The sequence below is a fragment of the Schistocerca cancellata genome, chromosome 9 (genome assembly GCF_023864275.1).
Source record: "Schistocerca cancellata isolate TAMUIC-IGC-003103 chromosome 9, iqSchCanc2.1, whole genome shotgun sequence".
NCBI lineage: Eukaryota > Metazoa > Arthropoda > Insecta > Orthoptera > Acrididae > Schistocerca > Schistocerca cancellata.
In genome coordinates, this window is record NC_064634.1 from 287466648 (window position 1) to 287488026 (window position 21379).

Below are 21379 nucleotides of genomic sequence, written 5' to 3' on the forward strand. Positions count from 1 at the left end.
AAGTTATCATATCTACTACAATTATTATTTAGTGCCTATTTCATCACCTGTCATGTTTGATTCTTTCTCCTGTAAAGGAAAGTGTCTTAAGACATACTTTTCTCACTAACAACTTCTAAAGCTCTTCACATTCAACCAGTTCACCATATATCCCAAACAGCTAATATTAGGTCCAAAATCAAGTTTTCAGGGCATAGGAATACATACTTCTGTGTAGTAGATTACAATTTTTACTACTGATGACTAAAAGCATTCAAGCTAATTGCATTTAGCTCTGAAACTGTTATTTACAGGTTTTTCAATTATGTTTTATAGAAATGTTGTAGCGTATGAAATATGATTTAAAACACATTTTCTGCAAATTACAAATAAAAATATTGTGGTGCATACAACCTGTTTTTGTCATATGGAAAGCGCCATACTTGGCCACAGATCAAGAAATCACAATGATACTGCATCTTCTGCGCTCATATTTTCAAATTAAAAAAAAAAAAAAAAATAAAAGGCTAATTCGGTTTAAAATTACAATCCACTAAATGACTACCTAATAAGGAATGACAATAAACATCCCCTTCTCTGTAAAGTAGAAAATGTAAAACATCAGTGTGTGTCTTTTATATGCTATAAATTACTGTTGGGTTGAGGAAACAATGAGAGTATCACCAACAGAGATGATGCCAGTTAAAATGATTAGATGGTGACAAATAAATGTGCAAAAAACAAGCACATTAATGTGGAACAGGACCCACTGCTTCTACAACACCACTTCCACTGGTCGAATGATTTCGCATACGACGAGCAATATGTGTTTGTGCATGTTTATGTAGGTGATCCTTACGACTGAAACGCTTTCCACATTCAGAACACGCATGCTCTTTGTCCCCAGAATGAATGACAATATGTCGTGTGAGATGCTCATTTCTCTTGAAGCCTTTAAGACAAATGCTACATACAAATGGTCGCTCATCACTGTGACCTCTTTTATGCTGGTCCAAGTGTTCTTTGCGTTTTAGGCATGCTCCACACACATTACAAACAAAGCGTCGCTCAGCACGGTGACCCTGTATTAGAAAGATACACATTAGCATGACTGCCATGACAAATATTCTTTCACAGTTCTTATTTCATCAAAAATTAAAATACTGCTCAAACAGGTTAAAATAATTTTACATCATTATTTAATCAAACTCAAAAGAAACAATATAACTTCTTGCATACAAAAGTTTAAATAATTTTATGTATAAAAAAACCTTAATTATATACAATTTTTTTCAAAGTTTAGCACGAATTGTCTAAAGTAAATAGATAATTCTGCTAATCTCTTTTATCTACTGAGCCTTAAGATCGTCCTTGTTAATTAAAAATGTAGGTCAACACATATTTCACTTGTATCCGATGTAGTTCTCTTTAAATGTAAGCCCTATTCTGGCCCTCTAATTTCTAAATCTCCACTTTTTTCTAGTCCATTCCTTTCATGCATAATTTCCTTGTGATAAACCAGAAGCCATATTTGTATAAACTACCATTATTATTGATGTTTCATTAATGGATAACTGCTCTGTGAAAGGGTTACTAATGGTTTATCATATTGTCGCAGAAGAAGCTGAGTAACACAGTGGTGTAGTGGTTCTGATACTAAATTGTTGCATGGAGGGTCGTGAATTCAAAACTCACCTGGACTGTACAATTTTAATTGCTATATTCGGTTCGAGTCCATTCTAGAAGTATCCAAAAATGTCAAGAATCATTGTGCTGGAATGTTCTATAGCTGTATCTTTACTGTATGTGTTCTGGTCGGAGGCAGTTCGCTCTGCGCTCTTGTATGTTCAAGTGTTGAATAAACCTTTGTTTAAGTGAAGTTAGTATTTGTCATCCATCTAGTTACACCTCCTTCTACGTGACATTATTCTGGTGGAGGCACCGGGTATTGGAATTTGTGATAGCGCACATTATCAATGACACCGTGGCTCCCATCAGACCAAGACAGAGCTGCCATTTACGTGGCGAGAAGGCCGAGTTTGAGCCATATTCAACAGATAGCAATCTATAGGAGACAGAAGAGGAAGAGGCCATTGTGATGACAGCAACAGTGTGCCACCACATGAGACATCCTTCTGGGTTCTCTGGTGACGATGGCCAAGATCCAAGCAAGTGCCTGAAGGTATACAAGTGTATAGCCAAATTTAAGAAATGGGATGACACCGTGTGTTTGGCTAATGTATTTTTCTACTTGGAGAGCACCGCCAAGCTATAGTATGCGAACAACGAGGAGAAGTTCACAAGCTGGGAAGTATTCCAGGTATTGCGGCGACACACAACACAAGTGCAAGGCTGAAGATAAATTAAAGTGCAGGGCACAGCGTCCAGGAGAAACTACAGCATCCTACATTCAAGATGTCTTGGAGCTGTATAAAATAGTGGATCCTAGAATGAAGGAGGAAGATAAGGTTGCACATCTCATTAAGGGTGTCGCTGAGGATATGTATCAAGCCCTACTCCTGAAGGTTTCAACAGCAGACGACTTCATAAAATGGTGCCAGTATGTCGAGATAATGCATCAAAAAAGAATTACACGCAAGAAGTTTGAACGGCTTCCAAATGTCATATTGATGTCTGTGATGGAGGAAGAAACTGATTTCACAAGTGTTCTTCGTCAGATAGTGAGAGAGGAAGTTCAGAAGGCACTTGGATTGCATGGTGTGCAAAAAACTGAGACGCTCCAAGAGGTCATATGGCGGGAAGTGGAACAGACATTGAACCCAATCTCTCGGCCTTCATTTCCCTTTAGAAAGGTGAAAAAAACGAGACCCAGGCGGAGTTACGTTCCTACACTGCCACATGAGGAACCTGTATGGGCATCAAGGAAGACTGACATATGAAGGACCCAGGATAACCAACCAGTATGTTTCCACAGTGGACGACTGGGACATGTGGTGCGCTATTGTTGAGAAAGGCAGCAGATATTTGATGACGCCTGCCAACTCCAGGATGACAAAGATGAACAAGAAGATGTGGGTGCAGAACGACGTAGGTCACCATCGCCGCAAGCTAGCCACTGTAGAGGACACTCCCCAACACACCGATCAAGGTCTCCATTGCTGTTTAGAAGCTCCAGCTGATCACCTAGCTGCCGCAACCTAGAAAACTAAAGGGTGCGACCTTCCTTGGAGGTGAGGCCGCTGAAGAGAAAAATCCTCCACCATCAATCACTACAAAAATGATAGGAAACTATGTCGATATCCTCATGGATGGCTGACCAGCCCAAGCTCTTGTGAACTCTGGACCATCATATTCAGTCATTTCAGAGAAGTACCATCGCCAGTTGCAGAAAACCGTATTTGTCGACAACAAAACATCTCTGCTGAAGGTGGCTAATGGGAAATATGTAAAACCTACAGGAAGATGTACCATTCATGTGCGTATATGTGGCCATACACAGCCCTTAGAATTCATCATCTTACAAGAGTGTAGCCATGACGTCATTCTCGGATGGGACTTTTTGAAAGCTTCTCAGGCAATTATAGATTGTGGTCACTTGAAGATTATGCTAGATGAGATGAGATACTGTGAACAGGAAGATGCACATCCGAGTCTTTGGAGACTATGTGTGCTGGATGAAGTGATCATTCCTGCTGTCAGCACTAAAAAGATAAGTGTCACGGGTCATCCCAGCATCAATCCATGGATCTTGTAGTGGAATGTAAGAGAAGCATACCACTGAAGAATAATTTGGTCATCCCGGCCTCTGTCATCTCGTTTGAGAACGGATTCAGTGAACTGTGGATAGTTAACTGTCACTGAGAACCGCAGATCCTTCCAGGACGCATGTGTCTAGCTAACGCTGAGCCGTTAATTGAAGAACAGCTGAGCATCATAGAAACCTCCCATACTGAGTCTGTGGGTGAAATTAGCGCTACCACTACAAGACAAGATCTTCTAGCTCAACTATCACCAGACCTCACTAAGGAACAAGAGAAGAAGCTACTTGCCATTCTTCAAGAGTTTTCTGAATGCTTCAATCCACAGGTAAAGAGCAAATTAGACAAATTGACGGTGAAGCACCGGATTAGCACTGGAGACCATCAACCAATAAGCCAGAGAGCATACCATGTGTCAGCAACGGAACGTCGAGTAATACGCGACAAGGTAGAGAAAATGATGAAGAATGACATCACTCAGCCTTCGCAGAGCCCATGGTCGTCACCAGTGGTCCTCATAAGGAAGAAGGATGGCAGTTCGCACTTTTGTGTTGATTACAGGAAGCTTAATAAGATAATTAAAAAGGACATTTACCCCCTTCCACAAATTGACAATACACTAGATTGTGTGAAGGGTGCTAAGTTTTTCTCAACCATGGACATGTACTCGGGATACTGGCAAATCGAAGTAGATGAGGCTGATCGTGAGAAAACTGCATTCATCACCCCTGAGGGCCTGCATGAGTTTAAGGTAATGCCGTTGGGTTTGTGTAATGTACCAGCAACTTTTGAATGGATGATGGATAATTTTCTACGTCACCTGAAGTGGGGAATGTGTCTTTGTTATTTTGACGACATTATAGTGTTTTCAGAGATGTTTGATGAACATATAAAAAGACTGAGGGCCATTCTTAAGTGTCTTCAACAAGGCGGACTGAAACTTAATCCAAGAAAGTGTCTTTTTGGAGCAAAAGAAATCAAAATACTTGGACACCTTGCGTCAAAAAACGGTGTGCGGCCATACCCAGAAAAGGTGAGACCTACAACGGAATTTCCTATACCTAAAAGTATTAGAAATGTGAGAATCTTCCTCGGATTATGTTCTTATTACTGTCGTTTTATCAAATACTTTTGTATCAAAGCCAGGCCACTCCAGAAGTTGTTAAAGGCCAATGCTAAATTTATCTGGGGTGGTGCTCAACAAGATTCTTTTGATGTGCTGTGAAAAGCTCTGATGACTGACCCTGACTTGGTCTTTATGATGAGAGAGCACCTACAGAACTACACACAGATGCCAGTGGGCATGGGATCAGTGCTGTTCTGACGCAAATTTCAGATGGAAACGAGAAGGTTAAAGCCATGCTTTTGGACACTTACAAAAGCCGAGAGAAACTACTCAACTATAGAAACAGAATGTCTTGCTGTGATCTTGGCCATGTGCAAATTTCGACAGAATCTCTATGGAAGGCCATTCACAGTTGTTACAGACCATCATTCACTTTGTTGGTTGACAGGTCTTAAGGATCCAACAGGACGACTTGCCAGGTGGGCACTACGTCTTCAAGAGTATGACATTACCATAGTATACAAAAGTGGAAGAAAACACTAAGGTGCCGACTGTCTCTCAAGAAACCCTGTGCAAGACCATCAACATTTTGATGAAGATAGTGACTGTCTCGTTGCACTCTAGGATCTCTCTGCTGAACAGAAGAAGGATGCCAAGATATCTCCAATTATGCGTGCCTTAAATCGGTCAGAGGATGTGAAAGGACAATTTAAGGTAGTTAATGGATTACTTTGCAAGAAAAATTTTGATCCATTCGGAAAGAGGTGGCTACCAGTGATTCTTAAACACATGCGCTTAGATGTTCTACAGAAATTCCATGACACACCTTAGGCCGGACATTTAGGATTTATTAAGACATGCAATAGGATCTGCAAGAGATTTTTCTGGCCAGGTTTATTTAGGAGTGTCCGTCACTATGTGTCGCACTGTCAAGAGTGCCAGAGGAGAAAGGTAGTTCCTCAAAAACCACCTGGCCAACTCATACCAATTCCACCAGCCAAAATGCCTTTCCAGCATGTTGGGATTGACTTCCTCGGACGATTTTCAATGTCTGATAGTGGCAATAGACGGTTTATTGTTTGCACTGATTATCTGAAACGATATGCCATTACAAAAGCCGTGAAAACAGCCAAAGCATTCGAGGTAGCCAAATTCATCGTGGAAGACATTGTATTAAAACACGGTGACCCGAGGTTGTTAATTATGGATCGAGGGAAAGTTTTTCAATCGAATTTTGTGACAGAGATAAACCGTCGGTGCAACATTACCTATCACATGACGAATGCCTACCATCCGCAAACTAACGGGCTTACTGAGTGCCTTAATAACACCTTGGCTGACATGCTATCACTGTTCGTCAACTTCGAGCAGAGCAATTGGGTCACCTTTTGTGACGTTTGCCTACAACACCGCCAAACAAGACACCACAGGATTTATGCCATTTTTCCTGGTGCATGGGCGTGAGGCGACTATGACGATGGACACTGTGTTTAGTTACATCCTGATGATGTGGACGATGACTACATCGGCCAGGTGTTAACCAGAACTGAGGAAGCTTGGCAGTTAGCTCAACTCCACATGCTGCAGACTCAAGTAAATGATCACTGAAGGTATGATGCGAGCCACCGCCCTGTTGTCTACCAGCCTGGTGACCTTGTCTGGATCTTCACTCCTGCTTGGAAGGTTCGTCTCTCTGAAAAGCTCCTCAGGCACTACTTTGGACCTTATAAGGTTGTAAGACAGTTGTTTGATGCTACTTATGAAGCTGAAGATTTCGACCCCGAAACAACATGCTGAAAGATCAGAGATACGGTCCACATCCTTTGAATGAATCCCTGTAAGGATCCTGCAACCCAGGGTAAATTCGAAGCTCCAGTGACAGGCAACAACCGGAAAGGCGACGAAGGGCGTAGCGGCAAAAGAAGTTCTAAGAAGATCACCGCCAACGCGAGCATCAGTCATCGGGAGTTGAAGTATGCAGGACCGATGACTCGTTTCCGGACTAGGAGGATGTAACACCGAGATGCTGTTCTCTTAAGGAGAGAGCAATGTCACAGAAAAAGCTGAGTAACACAGTGGTGTAGTGGTTATGATACTAAACTGTTGCATGGAGGGTCATGAGTTCAAAACTCACCTGCACTGTACAATTTTAATTTCTATATTCAGTTTGAGTACATTCTACAAGCATCCACAAATGTCAAGAATCAGTGTACTGGAATGTTCTGTAGCTGTATACATACTGTAAGTGCCCTGGCCGGAGGCAGTTTGCTCTGCACTCTTGTATGTGCAAGTGATGAATAAACCTTTGTTAAGTGAAGTTAAGTGTTCGTCATTCATCTAGTTACACCTTCTTCTATGTGACAATATCATGTGTTTTCATTTGCAAGTATGTTTCAAAACATTGTACACTCTACTACAAAACATTGTACACACTACTACAGAGAGAAAGACTCCTTGTCACCATTTGTCACCATGGAAGATGTGAGCCACACCTGGGTCGCCTGGGCACGGGCGTCTGACACCAGAGAGCCAACATAGCAAGAAGGAGTGTGCCACTGATGTCAGAGCCTTCACCTACTGACGGGCCACCCGCTTGCTGCCAAGGACTGATGTCTGCATCACCGGCAGCTGACGCAAGTACTGCCCTGCTGGTTCAGAGACCAACTGCCGCTGACCATTGCCAACCTGCCATGCTGGAGTGGGGTATGTCTGCCTCTTACATACAACAGAGAAATGTTGTAATTAAAAGTAATAAATTGTTTTCTCAACCACCAGTCTGTCAGTGGATCTACTGGTCCACCATTCAGCCTCAGCCTTGAACAGCCAGATACTACAGAGTGGTGCGTCCCCCGACAGAGTGGTGTCAGGAGAACTGACATAGTGGCCAACAGACATCAGAAGGTGTTCCAACCCCCGCAGCAAGATGTCCATGCTGCAGTCTACAGTACCTTCATTGTGGGGTGAACAAAACTGTTGTTTGTGTTTTATGACGTGTGGGATCGAGAATTGAGGGTCATCGTAACTTCAATGTTATTTTTGTGTGGCCAGAAGAACTTGTGGATGTTTCTCGATTCAGGGGTAATTGTAGGGGTCAGTGGTTAGAACGTGTGGTATGTACACAATGTAAATAATTTTCTTGGGCATTCTGCCCCTTGTGCTGAGTCTGTGGCAGTTGTCTGTTTTATGTGTGATAGTTATGGCCATATGGTGAGACAATGCAGGGAGTCCAAGTGGCTCATGAATAGACATAAGATATAAGTACTGTAGTGTTGTTGATTACAGATTCTTTTGTTGTTATTATTGGGTTTATAAAATCTGAGTAGAGGTAGTGCAATGGGGGAATCTGGTGTGGAAGCTGTACAATTGCCAGTTAATGAAGTAGCACAATTTAGAGCACAAAATAAGTTTGCAAATAATGACTTTACAGTGAGGAATGAGGAGTTGGGATTATTAAGATCACACGAGTTTAGAATTAAATTCAGATGCTGCAAACCTTGTTATTCTTTTTTATGGTAGGGCATCCGAGAATATATATTGTCATTTGCTGAGAGAGGGGGTTTATTGGGTGAGTGGTTGTTGCAGGTAATGAGACTGCACCTTTCAGGAGAAGCAAAATCCTTTGAGTGATGCATGAAGCACTAGATAAGACAGAAAGTTTTGAGCAACTAAAACAAGGATTAATACAAAGGCACAAGATGCAGGACAGCATGCACTTTTTTCATGAGACCTTGCCGTTGGTGGGGAGGCTTGCGTGCCTCAGCGACACAAATAGCCATACCACAGGTGCAACCACAATGGAGGCATATCTGTTGAGAGGCCAGACAAACGTGTGGTTCCTGAAGAGGGGCAGCAGCCTTTTGAGTAGTTGCAGAGGCAACAGTCTGGTTGATTGACTGATCTGGCCCTGTAACATCAACCAAAACAGCCTTGCTGTGCTGGTACTATGAATGGCTGAAAGCAAGGAAAACTACAGTTGTAATTTTTCCCAAAGTCATGGAGATCTACTGTATGGTTACATAATGATGGCACCCCCTTGGATAAAATATTCCAGAGGTAAAATAGACCCCCATTCAGATCTTTGGGCGGGGACTATGAATGTTGTTATCCGGAGAAACAAACCTCGGGTTCTATGGTTCGGAGTGTGGAATGTCAGATCCCTTACCTGGGCATGTAGGTTAGAAAATTTAATAAGGAAAATGGATAGGTTAAAGTTAGATATAGTTCGGTGGCAGGAGGAAAAAGACTTATGGTCAGCTGAATACAGGGTCAGACAAACAAAATCAAATAGGGATAATGCAGGAGTAGGTACAATAATGAATAAGAAAATAAGACCACAGATAAGCTACTCTGAACAGCATAGTGAACAGATTAGTGTAGCCAAGATACACACAAAGCCCACACCCACAACAATAGCACAAATTTATATGCCAACTAGCTTTGCATATGATTAAGAGATTGAAGAAATGTATATGAGATAAAAAAACTATTCAGATAGTTAAGAGAGATGAAAATTTAATGGTCATGGGGAGTGGAATTCAACAGGAGGAAAAGGTTTGGTACTTAGTCAAATGCTTTTCAGAAATCAAGACATACTGTCTCTACTCTATTTCTTTGATACATAGCATTCAGGACGTCATGTGAGGAAAGTGCAAGTTGGGGTACACCTGATCAGTGTTTTCGGAATCCATACTGGTTGGCTCGGAGGAGTTCATTCCATTTGAGATACAACATAATGTTTGAGCTTAGAATATGTTGTAGAATTCTATGCCAATGAGTTAGGGTGATGGGTTAGTGGATCTCTTCAGTCACCCTTTTAAATACAGAATAGTGAGACTTAAGTTTTTTTCTAGTCACTGGGCACAGCTTTTTGTTCAGCTGCAAATTCTCAGGCCCTAGAGCCTCGTTTAAATTTAGCTGTTTTGCAATGCCATTGACATTGTAATTTGTATCACTCATCTTTGTAATGGTGCAAAAAGTATATTGTACTTCTGTATCTTTGTCAGTACAGGAACATTTGAAATAGGAGTTCAGTATATCTGCTTTTGCTTTTCACTCTCAATTTCACTGCCATGAGTGCCTGGACACTAACTTTCATGCTACTGATAGCTTTTACATATGAGCAGAATTTCTTTGGGTTTTGTGAGAGATTTTCCACAAGTTCTGCTACAGCAGTCATTGGAAGCTTTACACGTTGCCATCTCGACAGCCAAATATTTTGCATTCAGCATCTCTCTATCTATGGCTCTACGCTTTGTTTTACATCTATTATGCAGAAGTCACGATTTCTTTCAAAGTTTCTTTACAGTGGCTATATACCATGGAGAGTATCTCTGATCATGAACTGTTCTGTTAAGTAAAGATCTATCTGTAGTAGCCACCAGAAAGATCGCGGGAGGCGCACATTGGCACGGCGCGTCATGGACAGTAGTTGCCGCAAGTAGAGTCCCGTCCACCAGAGGGCACGCGAGAATTCGGACGCGCCCTCTGCCGGCGTAACAACAACAACAACTCCGGCAGGACAGGCAGAGCGCAGTCAGTCAACATCGGGCATGCCTAGGACAGTCCCGGTCTACGCTAAGTGAAGTGCGACGTAACGTGAACAGTGTTACTACACAATTGGCGACGAGTAGGGTCGTTCTGTCGCGTGTTGCGTCGTTGTTCCGGTTTCGCAGTTTCTCCACGGCATGGAGGATTTGGTGCGGGTTTTGGTTGCACAGCAGACGGAGCTCATGGCCACCATGAAACAAGTGCTTCCGGCGTTGCTCTCACCGCCGTCTGCTCCGGCGCCGTTCCCTCCTCCCTTTCCCCCGTATGACGAGACGGCGGAGGATTGGGACGCATATGAACATCGCCTTCGGCAGCATTTCCAGGCGTTTCATGTTGCCGATGCGGAGGTATGTCGTGCTCTCTTCTTGTCTTGGATATCTCCCTCGCTGTATCAAGTTTTGCGGCAGCTGGCGCCGTTGCAGGAACCCTCGTCCTTGTCTTTTGACGCATTGTGTTCATTGCTGTCTTCATATTATCGCCGCCGCACACATGTTGTGGCGGCTAGGGTCGAGTTCTATCAATGCAAGAAACAGCCCCATCAGTCTTACCGGGCGTGGGCCGCAACCCTGCACGGTCTTAGTCGCAAGTGTCATTTTGTCACGGAGCAGTCGCGGGAGTCGTATGCCCATGTTATGGTACGCGACGTCATTGTTCGTTCGGCCCCTGATAGGGAGGTCCGGCAACGGGCCCTGCAGTTAGAAGACCCTTCCCTCGAAGAGGTCCTGTCCATTGCTCAATCGTATGAAGTCTCTCACGCAGCAGGTCAACAGCTGGAAGCGTGGTGCGACGTCGCGGAGGTTCAGGGCGGCGTGGCCGCGTCCACTGTGTCCGGGGTGGACGACGTGCGAGCGGTACAATCCGGCCGTTACGGCCGCTCCCGCGCGGCGCGTAAACAGAATTCCGGCCGCCGGCCCCTGTTGCCGTCCTGTGCGTCGTGCTATATACATCACGATCGGTCAAAGTGCCCCCAGCGTTGGGCCGTTTGTCGCAAATGTCATAAAAACGGTCACATTGCTAAAGTTTGCCGCTCAGCCTCAAAGGAATCGAAGGAAGCAAGTACAGAGGACATGGACGTTGACATTCAGGAAGTTTCATCGGGCCAGGCTCCCGACGCATCGGCACGCAAACTCTTTATCGAGGTGTCAGTTCGGTCGCGCCGGTTACAACTGCAAGTAGATACAGGCGCGGCAGTTTCGTTGTTGAATGCACAAACGTATTCCGACCTTGGATCGCCCCCGTTGGCGCCAGTTTACCGGCGTCTACGCGGTTATGGTAAACAGTTCATTCCCCTACTGGGTCAATTCACTACCGACGTGACTTACAAATCAGTCACTCGGCCTATTACTTTTATTGTTGTCAGTGATGCGAGCTCCGCTAACCTTTTTGGCCTGGATGCCTTTCAAGCTTTCGGTTTTTCTATCGCTGACGCCATGCAGTTGGTCTCCGAAGACGTTCCCTATCACTCATTAGAATCTTCGATCTCAGACTTTCCAGACATTTTTGAGGGGGGCCTGGGGCGTGTTTCAGATTTTGAAGCTCACTTAACGTTGAAGGCGTCGGCTCGCCCGCGTTTTCTACGCGCGAGGCAGATCCCCTTGGCTCTCCGCCCTCAGGTAAAGGAAGAGCTAGACCGGCTGACAGCCCTAGGGGTCGTTCTTCCCATTTCTTCCAGTGAGTGGGCTTCGCCCCTCGTTATTGTCAAGAAGCCCTCGGGAAAATTACGTCTTTGTGGCGATTTTAAGGCCACCATTAATTCCCAATTGGTGGTGGACACCTATCCTTTGCCTCATGCTGATGAATTGTTCTCCGCCGTGGCGGGAGGCCACTATTTTTCGAAAATCGATCTGTCAGAGGCTTATCATCAGATACCACTTGATGAGGACTCCAAACGGCTGGCAGTCATCAACACCCCGTTTGGCCTTTACCAATACCAGCGGTTGGCTTTTGGAATATCCAGTGCCCCGGCGATATTCCAGCGTTATCTTGAGCATGTCACGTCAACAATCCCTCATTGTATTAATTACCTGGATGACATAATTGTCACGGGCCGCAGCACGATGGACCACTTGCACAACCTTCGCACCCTCTTTCTCAAATTCAGGTCTGTGGGCTTGCGTTGCAACCTGCAGAAGTCAACCTTCTTCCAACCGACCATTGAGTATGTGGGCTACACCATCTCTCGGCATGGCATCCAGCCACTAGGAAGTTTGGTCCAAGGTATCGTCAACCTTCCTCGGCCCACATCGCTGAAGGAGTTACAAGCTTTTTTAGGCAAGATAGCCTATTACCACCGGTTCATTCCCAGGGCTTCCACTATAGCCCACCCCCTGTACTGCCTTCTGCACAAGGGTGTTCCTTTTGATTGGTCGCCGGCATGCGAGCGAGCGTTCACCTCGTTGAAGGGACTCCTCACGTCAGCCCCTTGTTTGGCTACTTTTGATCCCCATAAGCCGTTAGTCCTGGCTACGGATGCTTCACAGTATGGGGTGGGGGCGGTCCTGGCCCATCGCAACGCAGATGGTTCCGAGCAACCACTGGCGTTTGCGTCGAAAACGCTTAGTCCCGCGCAGGCCCATTACTCCCAGGTGGAAAAAGAGGCTTTGGCCATTGTCTACGCTGTTACCAAGTTTCACCCTTTCTTGTATGGCACGAAGTTTCAGTTAATCACTGACCATAAGCCGTTTCTCAATGGCTTTTGGCTCATTGTCATTGATGCTTATTCCCGATTCCCATATGTGGTTCGCTGCTCCTCAACCACTTCAGACGTTGCAATCCAGGCACTAGCAAAAATCTTTTCTGTGGAAGGTCTGCCAATCACCCTGGTCTCGGACAATGGACCGCAGTTTCTTTCGCAGACCTTCCAGGATTTTTGTAGGCGCTTCGGTATTCGGCACGTTTGCTCTCCCCCCTTCCATCCACAATCGAATGGGGAAGCTGAGCGCATGGTGCGCACCTTTAAGACACAGATGAAAAAGTATGTGCACGAATTTCCTGCAGAGGAAGCATTGACGTTTTTCTTGACGGCATACCGGACCACACCAATGGGAGGCCGCAGCCCCGCAGAGCTCCTCCATGGGCGTCAACCTAGGACTCTGCTGCACCTCCTCCAGCCTGGTCCTCGCCAGTCTTCCCAAAGCGGAGTACCTGGCTTTCCACTGGGTATGTCAGTCTGGGCCCGTGGGTTTGGTCGCAATCCACGTTGGATACCGGCGGTGGTCCTGCACCGACATGGCCGCCGGCTCTATACCTTGCAGGTGGGGGACCGGGTGGTACGTCGTCACCAAAATCAGCTACGTCCACGTTCGGGCACCCACCCTCCGCCCTCTCGGACACCGGCTTCCCCATTGCCGGCACCTGTATTGGTTTCACAGGGGACGTTACCTCCTCTCCCCGCTGTGACTCTGCCGCACTGTGATGGTTCTCAGCCTTGGCAGCCTCCAGTGGCTCCAGCACCGGCATCGCCGTCTTTCGAGCTGCCCCAGCGAGAGCTGGCCCCCCTAGCCGGCCCGGTTTCGCAGGGGGCTCGTTCCCCTGTGGTCGTTCCTTCCCCTTCGTCCCCGCCACTGGGTCTTGCCCCTCCTGAGGTGGAACAGGATCCAGAGTTCGACAGCTTATCGCCCGTTCTGTCCCGGGCTCCGGTTGTGGGACGACGGGGGCCTCTTCGTGTGGGTCATTTCCAGCCATATTCGAAAGTTCCGGCTCGAGGGTTGGCAGATTCCCTCGACTCCGGCCATCCCATGGATGTGGAGGTCATCGCTCCTGCCCGACGCTCCACCTTTCGACGCAGTGGATCACAGTGGCTTCACCCCCCGAAGGAGGAGGAGTGTAGTAGCCACCAGAAAGATCGCGGGAGGCGCACATTGGCACGGCGCGTCATGGACAGTAGTTGCCGCAAGTAGAGTCCCGTCCACCAGAGGGCACGCGAGAATTCGGACGCGCCCTCCGCCGGCGTAACAACAACAACAACTCCGGCAGGACAGGCAGAGCGCAGTCAGTCAACATCGGGCATGCCTAGGACAGTCCCGGTCTACGCTAAGTGAAGTGCGACGTAACGTGAACAGTGTTACTACACTATCCAGTGTATGGTCAAATATTTTTTTAAACTTGAGCCACAGTTCTTCAACATGCTCCTGCATTGAGGTAAATATTTTGACATCCTCTCTGAGATGTATCATGACTGCCTCTTTATATAGTTTACTCAACATTTAAATCTTTCTACTTGTCATAGCAGCCCTCTGTACTTTATTTAATCATACTCATTACAACTGCTTTACAACCACTGATGCCAGTTTCAATGTAGGCATTCTCAAAGAGTTTAGATCTATTTGTTGCCATTAGGTCTAATATATCTCCATCATGAATGGGCTTCCGAACTACCGGTTCTCGGTAGTTTTCAGGGAATGCATTTCATAATGTTTCACAAGATGTCCTGTCACACCAACCACTTAATAGCTGTAATTTTCCCAAGTGATTGTTGGATGATTAATGTCTCCTCCTATAATTACAGTATGACGGAGGAAAATACATACAAGAGGACTGAGGTTTTCTCTAAAGTTTTTCTTTATATCCAGGGGTGAGTCTGGTAGTCAACAGGAAAGTTTAATTGTAAGTTTAATGACAATATTATGAAAAGGATACAATCCTACTCACCATATAGTGGAGATGTTGCACCACAGACAGACACAACAAAAACACTGCTAAACAAGTAAGCTTTAGGCCAGAAGGCCTTCATCTGAAGCAGATAACACACACACACACACACACACACACACACACACACACACACGGGGAGAGGAGTGGAAAAGGAAAGACATAAAAAAGACTGTGAGTGTATTGGTGGAACAGAAGGCTCTGTAATGCTGGAGTGGGAACAGGGGAGGGGATAGGTGGGTCAAGGACAGTGACTAACATAAGGTTGAGGCCAGGTGGTTTAAGGGAGCATAGTATATATTTCAGGGAGAGATCCTACCTTCACAATTTAGAAAAGCTGCTGTTGGTAGGAAGGATCCAGATGGCACTGTCAGTGAAAAAGTCACTGAAGTGAAGAACATTTTGTTGGGCAATGCACTCAGCAACTGTGTGGTCCAGCTAATACTTGGCCTCAGTTTGTTGGTTGGCGATTCATGTCGACAGACAAATTGTTGGTTTTCATGTCCACATACAATGCAGCACAGTGGTTTCAGCTAAGCTTGTACATCACATGACTGGTTTCATAGGTAGCCCTGCCTATGATGAGATGGGTGATGCTTGTGATTGGACTGGAGTAGGTGGTGGTGGGAGGGTGTGTGGGACAGATCTTGCATCTAAGTCTGTTACAGGAATATGACCCATGAGGCAAGGGGTTAGGAGCAGAGGTGGAGCAGGGATGGACAAGGATATTGTGTGGGTTCAGCAGGCAATGGGATACCACTGTGAGAGGGGTGGGAAGGACAGTGAGTACGACATTCCTCATTTCAGGGCACAACAAGAGATAGTCAAAACCCTGATGGATATTGCAATTACAAATTTATGCTCACCCTTGATACTGAGTCTTGCCCAAATTATTTTGGATGAAACTTCAATTTCTACTTTGATGAATTTGAGTTTCCTGTATACTGCAACAAGTATACGAGGACTGACTGAAAATAATGCCTCCACATTCGTAACTCTTCAACAGATGGCAGCATTGGTACGGGGCATGTACTGGCTTGTTCCGTAGCCTCTTCTCTACAGCTTCAGTTGGTGGGAAGCCTTAGCTTTGAATGGTTGTGTTGTTACAGTGTAACATATGGAACCCTGCGCAGACATTCAGTCAATGCAATTTAAGCAACGTGCAGTCACTGAACTCTTGACAGCAGAAGGTGTCACCCCAAAGGAGATTCATCAGAGAATGAAAGCATCTTATGGTGACTGTGTGGATGTGAGTACTGTACTTCATTGGGTGAGTAAGTTTAAAGATGTTGAGACGGGAACATCTGACCCAGGTCACAAACAAAGAGTTGGACGTTCTGTGACAGCAACCACCAACTTTCACAAGCAAAATGGTGATAGATTGATTCAGGGCGATCGTCGTATCACTTAGAGAGAAATTGCAAGAACAATCAACATATCACAAGAACGTGTGGGTCAGATTATTGCTTTGCTTGGCTATTGCAAGATCTGTGTACGATGGGTACCCCAGATGCTGACTCCTGAAATGAAAGCTTGCAGATTTGAAATTTGCCAGGAACTCCTCTTGTGTTACAAGAATGAAGGTGACACCTTTCTCCATTCAATTGTGACAGGAGATGAAACGTAGGTACACCATTACAATCCAGTGATGAAATGTTAGTCTATGGAATATCGACAAAAAGACTCGCCTCAGAAAAAGAAATTCAAGACGCATCCCTCAGCTGGAAAAATCATGGCCACAGTGTTCTGGGACACAGATGGTGTTATACATGTTGATTTCCTTGATCGTGGAACAACAATAAATTCAGAGTGTTACATCACAACGCTGCGAACTCTGGAACGATGGCTAACAATGGTCCAAAAGGAAAAGGGAAATGTTTTCCTGCAGCATGACATTGCCAAACCACACACTTCACGTGGCACCACAGCAGAACTTCAGAGACTGAATCTCACCATCACACAGCATCCTCCATACAGTCCAGATTTAGTACCATCTGACTTCCAGCTGTTCCTGATAATGAAAGACGATCTGCGAGAACATCATTATGCTTCTGATGAAGACGTTGAGAGAACTGTGAGACTGTGGTTGCAGAAACAGAGTGTCAACTTCTTCCTTGATGGCTTCAGAACCTGCATTCCCCATTAGCCTATCTAACTGAGGTCACTTAGATTGACAGCCTGTCAATTTCAAGTTTTAGCTTCAACATGCAAGTTGCTTAAGTTGCATCAAAAAGATGTGCACTAGGCATCCGAACAACCCCAGAATGAATCTCCTGGCCAGTAATTCTACATGAACATCTCTCTCTCCTTTTTTTTTTTTTTTAAGTTTTAACCAGCTAGTATGATATGAACTCCACTGATTTTTAGGACTGATGCAAACACCTGGAGTTTGTTGTGAACACTAAGATTTTAATCATTTCAACAGTGGGCACCATCTTTGAATTCTATGCTAATATTTCAGCATCTCTTGCAGCTATCATTAATTGGAATGGATGGAGAGTCATCTAATTTAAAATAAACTGTACTTTGTTCCCTCAGTGGCTGTCAGAATAGCCTGTTCAACATGTCGAATAGGATCTCAATGCACCCATGCAGAGTGCACACTAAGAACTGCCGATGATTGACAGACTCCTATCTCTTGCATTTGCTTCCCCTTCATATGTGACACAGCAGATTTCTCAACAGATTAATTGTGTCTCATAGGCTCAGGTTCAGTTTCAGTGGAGAACAGCACATCGGACTCATTGGTTAGGATGATGGGTGTCTTCAACATTTGAACAGGCCCTGAAGGCCCGATGGTACCAACCAGCCACCATGTCATCTTCAGTCCTTAGGTGTCACCGAGTTCTCCTTAGTCCCTGCCTCCTCTGTACAGGATCTCTAGACATACCAATGACATGCCATTCACAGTCAAGTGGACTGGTGGTGATAGATCCTGCACTTCCTGCAGATGAGACAGTATCCATTGGAAATGGTGGTACTTGAGTTACCTTCAGTATCTCTGGTGCAAATCTCTTGGTATTTCCCCCAACATGCCCTTTCAAAGCAGCTTCCAAATCGCTTGAAAGTCGTCAGAGTAACTCCCAGCTGCTTACAAACAGCAACAAACTAATACTGTGTCCGGGAACAGCAATCACAGTGGGGCTTCATTCTTAATGGTGCAATGTTTATCTGAGCACTAAATAATATAATGAAAAGAACAGATTGCTGTTCACCATAAAGATGGCGCACTGGGTTGCAGACAGATATGATGGAGAGACTGTTACATATAAGCTTTCCATCAAATCCTTCTTCAGAAAAGAGAAACGCACAAACATTCACACAAGCAAGCACACCTCTAATGCAGTGTATGTTTCTCTTTTTTGAAGCCTTTGGCCAAAAGCTTATATGTAACAGTCATTTCATTGTGCCTATCTGCAACTCAATGTGTTGATACTATTTCAATTTAAAAATTTCTTATGCAACAAGTATTGCAAGTTCTCTTTTAGATCTGAAGCTACAACAGCCAAGAAACTGGTTTGTGTAATTAATGAAAGGAAAACTTGGGGTAAAATTTACAGATTTTTCAAAGAGTCAATAAGATTCCAGGGCAAAGATGTGTGGAGATCTCTCCCCAATTGACAACATCTGGAGCATTATGGGCAGGCCCCTACATCCAGCTACTCTTCAGGAGGTCATCCAACAGCTGTATCAATCAATTCCAAGCCAAATAATTGCAGGGATAAGGGCTAGAGGTGCATCAATGTGTTACAGACTTGCTCTTAAGCAAATCCTCCAATTTTTCTGGAATCATAATCATTTTGTTTCTCTCTACAAGTACATCACACCTACTGATTTCCATCCCACTTGGATAATTCCTTCATTGTGCATAATTTTTTCGTCTTAAGAGTGTTAGTTTGTGGGGTGAACTATTGCCGATAAGTCCCTGTGTGGACTTGGAAACACTCTAACTTTATCCTTATGGTCTTTTTGTGAGATATACATAGATTGAAGCATATACTGGTTGACTCTTCTAGGACTGTACACTCTTGGAATTTTAGCAGTAGACCATACTGTGATGCAGAATGCCTCTCTTATAGCATCTGCATGATGCTTTCGTACTTACTGAATCAACCTTTAATGAAATGTGCTGCTCTTCTTTGAATCTTCACTATTTCCCCTCTTAATCCTGTCTCATGAGGATCGCAAACTGGCGAGCACACTCAAGTGCTGATTGAACAAGTGTTTTGTAAGCCACTGCCTTTGTTGGTGGACTACATTTACTGAGGATGCTTCCAATGAATCTCACACTCTGGCGTATACCTGAGCTGAGATTAATTTTATGTGGTCATTCAACTTTAAATCACTGAGTATGTGAACTCCCAAGATATTTTATGGATGTAACTGCTTCCGGTGATTTCTCTGCAAATGTATAATCATACAATGAAGGATTTTCTATCTACTTATTTGCAATAAATTACATTTTTTTTTATGTTGAAGATCAATTTCCACTCGCTGCACTGAGTGTCGATCATCTGCATCTCTTTCTGCATTTTATTACAATTTTCTAGCATTGTGACTTCTCTGTATAAGACAGCATCATCCATGAAGAGCATCAGGGAACTTGGAACTTCCAATGTTATCATTAGGTCAAACATAAACACACACACACACACACACACACACACACACACACACACACACACACACACACACACACACACACTGATGGGATACCTCCTAACATTGTGTCGGACTTGCTTTTGCCTGGTGTAGTGCAGCAACTCATGTGGCATTGACCCAACAAGATGTTGGAAGTCCACTGCAGAAATATTGAGCCATGCTGCTTTTATAGCTGCCCATAAATGCAAAAGTGTTGCTGGTACAGGATTTTGTGCACAAACTGATCTCTCGATTATGTCCCATAAATGTTCAATGGGATTCATGTTCAGCAACCTGGGAGGCCAAATCATTCACTCAAATTGTCCACAATGTTCATAACTCCTAACACGAACAACCGTGGCCTGGTGGCGTCCAAAAAAATTGCATCATTGCTTGCGAACATGAAGTCCATGAGTGGGTGCAAATGGTCTCCAAGAAGCCAAATATAAGATTGGTTCAGTTGGACCAGAGGACCCAGGCCATTCCATGTAAATACAGCCTGCACCATTATGGAGCCACCGCCAGCTTGCAGAATGCCTTGTTGACAACTTGGGTCCTTGGCTTCATGGGATCTGTGCCACACTCAAACCCTACCATCAGCTCTTACCAACTCATGACTCATCAGACCAGGCCACAGTTTTCCAGTCGTCTAGCATCCAACCTATATGGTCACAAGCCTAGGACAGGCTCTGCAGTCGATGCCGTGCTGTTAGCACTTGCGATGGACGACTGCCGCCATGGCCCATTAATGCCAAATTTCGTCACACTGTCATAACAGATACATCACACACACACACACACACACACACACACATTTGTCTTACTACTACTTTCCTTACATGCTGATTCCATTTCATACCGCATTGCAACATTACCCCTTGGTATTTAATTGACATGACTGTATCAAGCATCATATGATTGTTTTTCCTACCTACCTGCACTAACTTAAATTTTTATACATTTACAGCAAGCTGCCACTTGTCACACCAAGTATAAATTCTGTCTAAGTCATTTCTACAGTCACTCAACAATAACACTTCCTCGTACATTACACTGTCATCAGTTAACAGATGCAAATTGCTGCTCACCTGATACATCAGATCACTGATGTATACCGAGAAGAAGAGTGGTTCTATCGTACTTCCCTGGGGCGCTACTGACAATAGCCTTGTCTCTGATGAGCACTCGCCGTCAGAACAACACACTAGGTTTTATTATTTAAGAAGTCCGAGGCACTTTCATGTCTGGGAACCTATTTTGTATGCTTGTACTTTCATTACCAGTGCAGTGAGACCCTGTGTCAAATGTTTTCCGGAAACTTAGGAATATGGAATCTGCCTCTTGCCCTTCATTCATGGTTTGCAGGGTACTGTATGAGAAAAGGACAAGCTGAGTGGCATGAGCAATGTTTCCTAAATCTGTGCTGAATCTTTTCTGCTTTATTACATTCAAACTTAATATCTTCAAGAATTCTACAGCATACTGATGTTACAGATATTGGTCTGAAATTTTGCAGGTCCTTTCTTTTACTCTTCTCTTATATGCAGATTCACAATAAATGCAAGCTAACTAAGGGGCCAATGCTGTAGAGTGCTCCTTGTAAAACCGAATTGGAATTCTGTCTGGACCTGGCGATTTATTTGTTTCGACTCATTAAGTTGTCTGTGTGACAGTCAAACAATGATATGTCTGTATGATCCTCTGCAAGAATAATTTTTAAACATGAAGTTTAAAACCTCAGCTTTCCTTTTGCTGTCTTCTATTGCTGCACCAAACT

At 44.5% G+C, this 21379-nt stretch overlaps 1 protein-coding gene across 1 annotated transcript in view; it reads right to left on the reverse strand.

The window, feature by feature from the left end:
* Positions 1–728: 728 nt before the first annotated feature.
* The window catches only part of LOC126101359 (gastrula zinc finger protein XlCGF48.2-like), an 86512-nt gene continuing 65861 nt past the window's right edge, over positions 729–21379 (reverse strand). Inside the window, exon 4 of the mRNA XM_049912027.1 lies at positions 729–1061. Coding sequence (XP_049767984.1) covers positions 729–1061 — 333 coding nt within the window. The remainder of the gene's footprint in view (positions 1062–21379) is intronic.